General features: G+C 48.7%; 1 protein-coding gene across 1 annotated transcript; it reads left to right on the forward strand.

Annotated features, from left to right (window-relative positions):
• Positions 1-700: 700 nt before the first annotated feature.
• Positions 701-1,136, forward strand: LOC100351842 (phosphatidylinositol N-acetylglucosaminyltransferase subunit Y-like). Its single transcript, XM_008267789.3, has one exon. The coding sequence runs from the start codon at positions 701-703 to the stop codon at positions 914-916; it is 216 nt and encodes a 71-aa protein (XP_008266011.2). The 3' UTR covers positions 917-1,136.
• Positions 1,137-1,371: the final 235 nt, after the last annotated feature.

The raw sequence follows: 1,371 nt of genomic DNA on the forward strand, positions 1-1,371 counted from the left end.
AGGTAATCACAACCTTTGAACCACAAGCAAGATAATGTAGTATTTGACTTTATGTGTTTGGCATATCTAAACACTGAGAATAGTATCATTTCACCAAAGCGCCAGCCTCCGCCGGCGCCCGGGCAGCGTTTCCCCGCGCACTGGAGGGTAAGGTCTGGCCGGCGGGGCTGGAGCGGCCGGGACGCAGCGCGGCTGGCGGAGGGCGCGCCGGGCAGTGGTCGCCGGCAGCGGGACCCTGCTTAGTGGAGCACGCGGCAGGCTCGCCCCAGCGCTGGGGCGTCCGGGGTCGCGTAGGTGCCTGCACGCGACTGGGTCGCGGCCCTCCGCAGATCGGAACAGGCGGGCGGGGCAGCCGCCCAGCGCCTTCCACTTGGCGCTGCTGGAGTTCCCGGTGTGCCCCCTGTCCAAGAAGCCGCTCAGATAGGAAGCATCAACAAATGAATGAATTAATGAAGAGCTGGGAATAGCCTATCCAATCATGGACGGGACTCCTAATATGACACCACAGGCAGCAAGGATGACTATCAAGATAAGAAGCAAGAAGAAACGGAGCAGCACTAGACCATAGTTTAAAAAAAAAAAAAAAAAAACAAACAAAAAAAAACAACCAACAACAACAAAAAAAAAAACACAACACTAACTGTTTTCAATACCATATCCTTTTTAAAACAAGGTGGCAGGTATTAAGTGGGAGAAGAGAATGTTTCTGTCTCTTCCTACACTGACCATCCTTATCCCACTAATTTCTCTCCCAGGTCTTTTCTACGCGGCCTCTGTGGAAGAAAACTTCCCACAGGGCTGCGCCAGCTCCACCAGCTTCTGCTTCTACAATTTGCTCTTACCCATTACCATACCAGTGTATGTGTTCTTCCACCTCTGGACTTGGATGGGGATTAAACTCTTCAGGCGTAACTAAGGGAGCCAGAGCCAAGGTGGTGTATAGATTCGTGATATGTCTAGGGCATCCATCTCTGCAAGTTCAACTAGGTGGAAATGCTGAAGACACATTGCATTTGCAGGAAAGAGGCTTTGCCTTGCTTCTCAGGATTGGGCCTACGAGAGACTTAAGCTGCAGAAGCTTCTTTTATTGTACTCTAATTCTGACAGCCCTTGTGTTTTGAAGGTTCTGACATAACTGCTGTTATCAGAAGGAACCTTGTAACAGAGTGTCTTGTTGGAGGTTAACAACCCTACTGCTCAACTGGTGACCATTTCTTACCCCGTTCATCTAAAAGCCATTTTGTAAATCTGTTTGTTTAGCTTCAAGCTTGTTGGTAAAGTGACATGGTAGGGATGACCAAAATAATCTCAAAGGACCTGTATGATGTAGTATAAAGAAATGCATTTAAACTAGTGTGACACAAAACTATA

Source organism: Oryctolagus cuniculus, chromosome 8 (assembly GCF_964237555.1).
Source record: "Oryctolagus cuniculus chromosome 8, mOryCun1.1, whole genome shotgun sequence".
Lineage (NCBI taxonomy): Eukaryota > Metazoa > Chordata > Mammalia > Lagomorpha > Leporidae > Oryctolagus > Oryctolagus cuniculus.

Excerpts from the sequence above, each read along its gene's own strand:
- LOC100351842 (XM_008267789.3), top strand. The coding sequence starts at position 701 with ATGTTTCTGTCTCTTCCTACACTGACCATCCTTATCCCACTAATTTCT.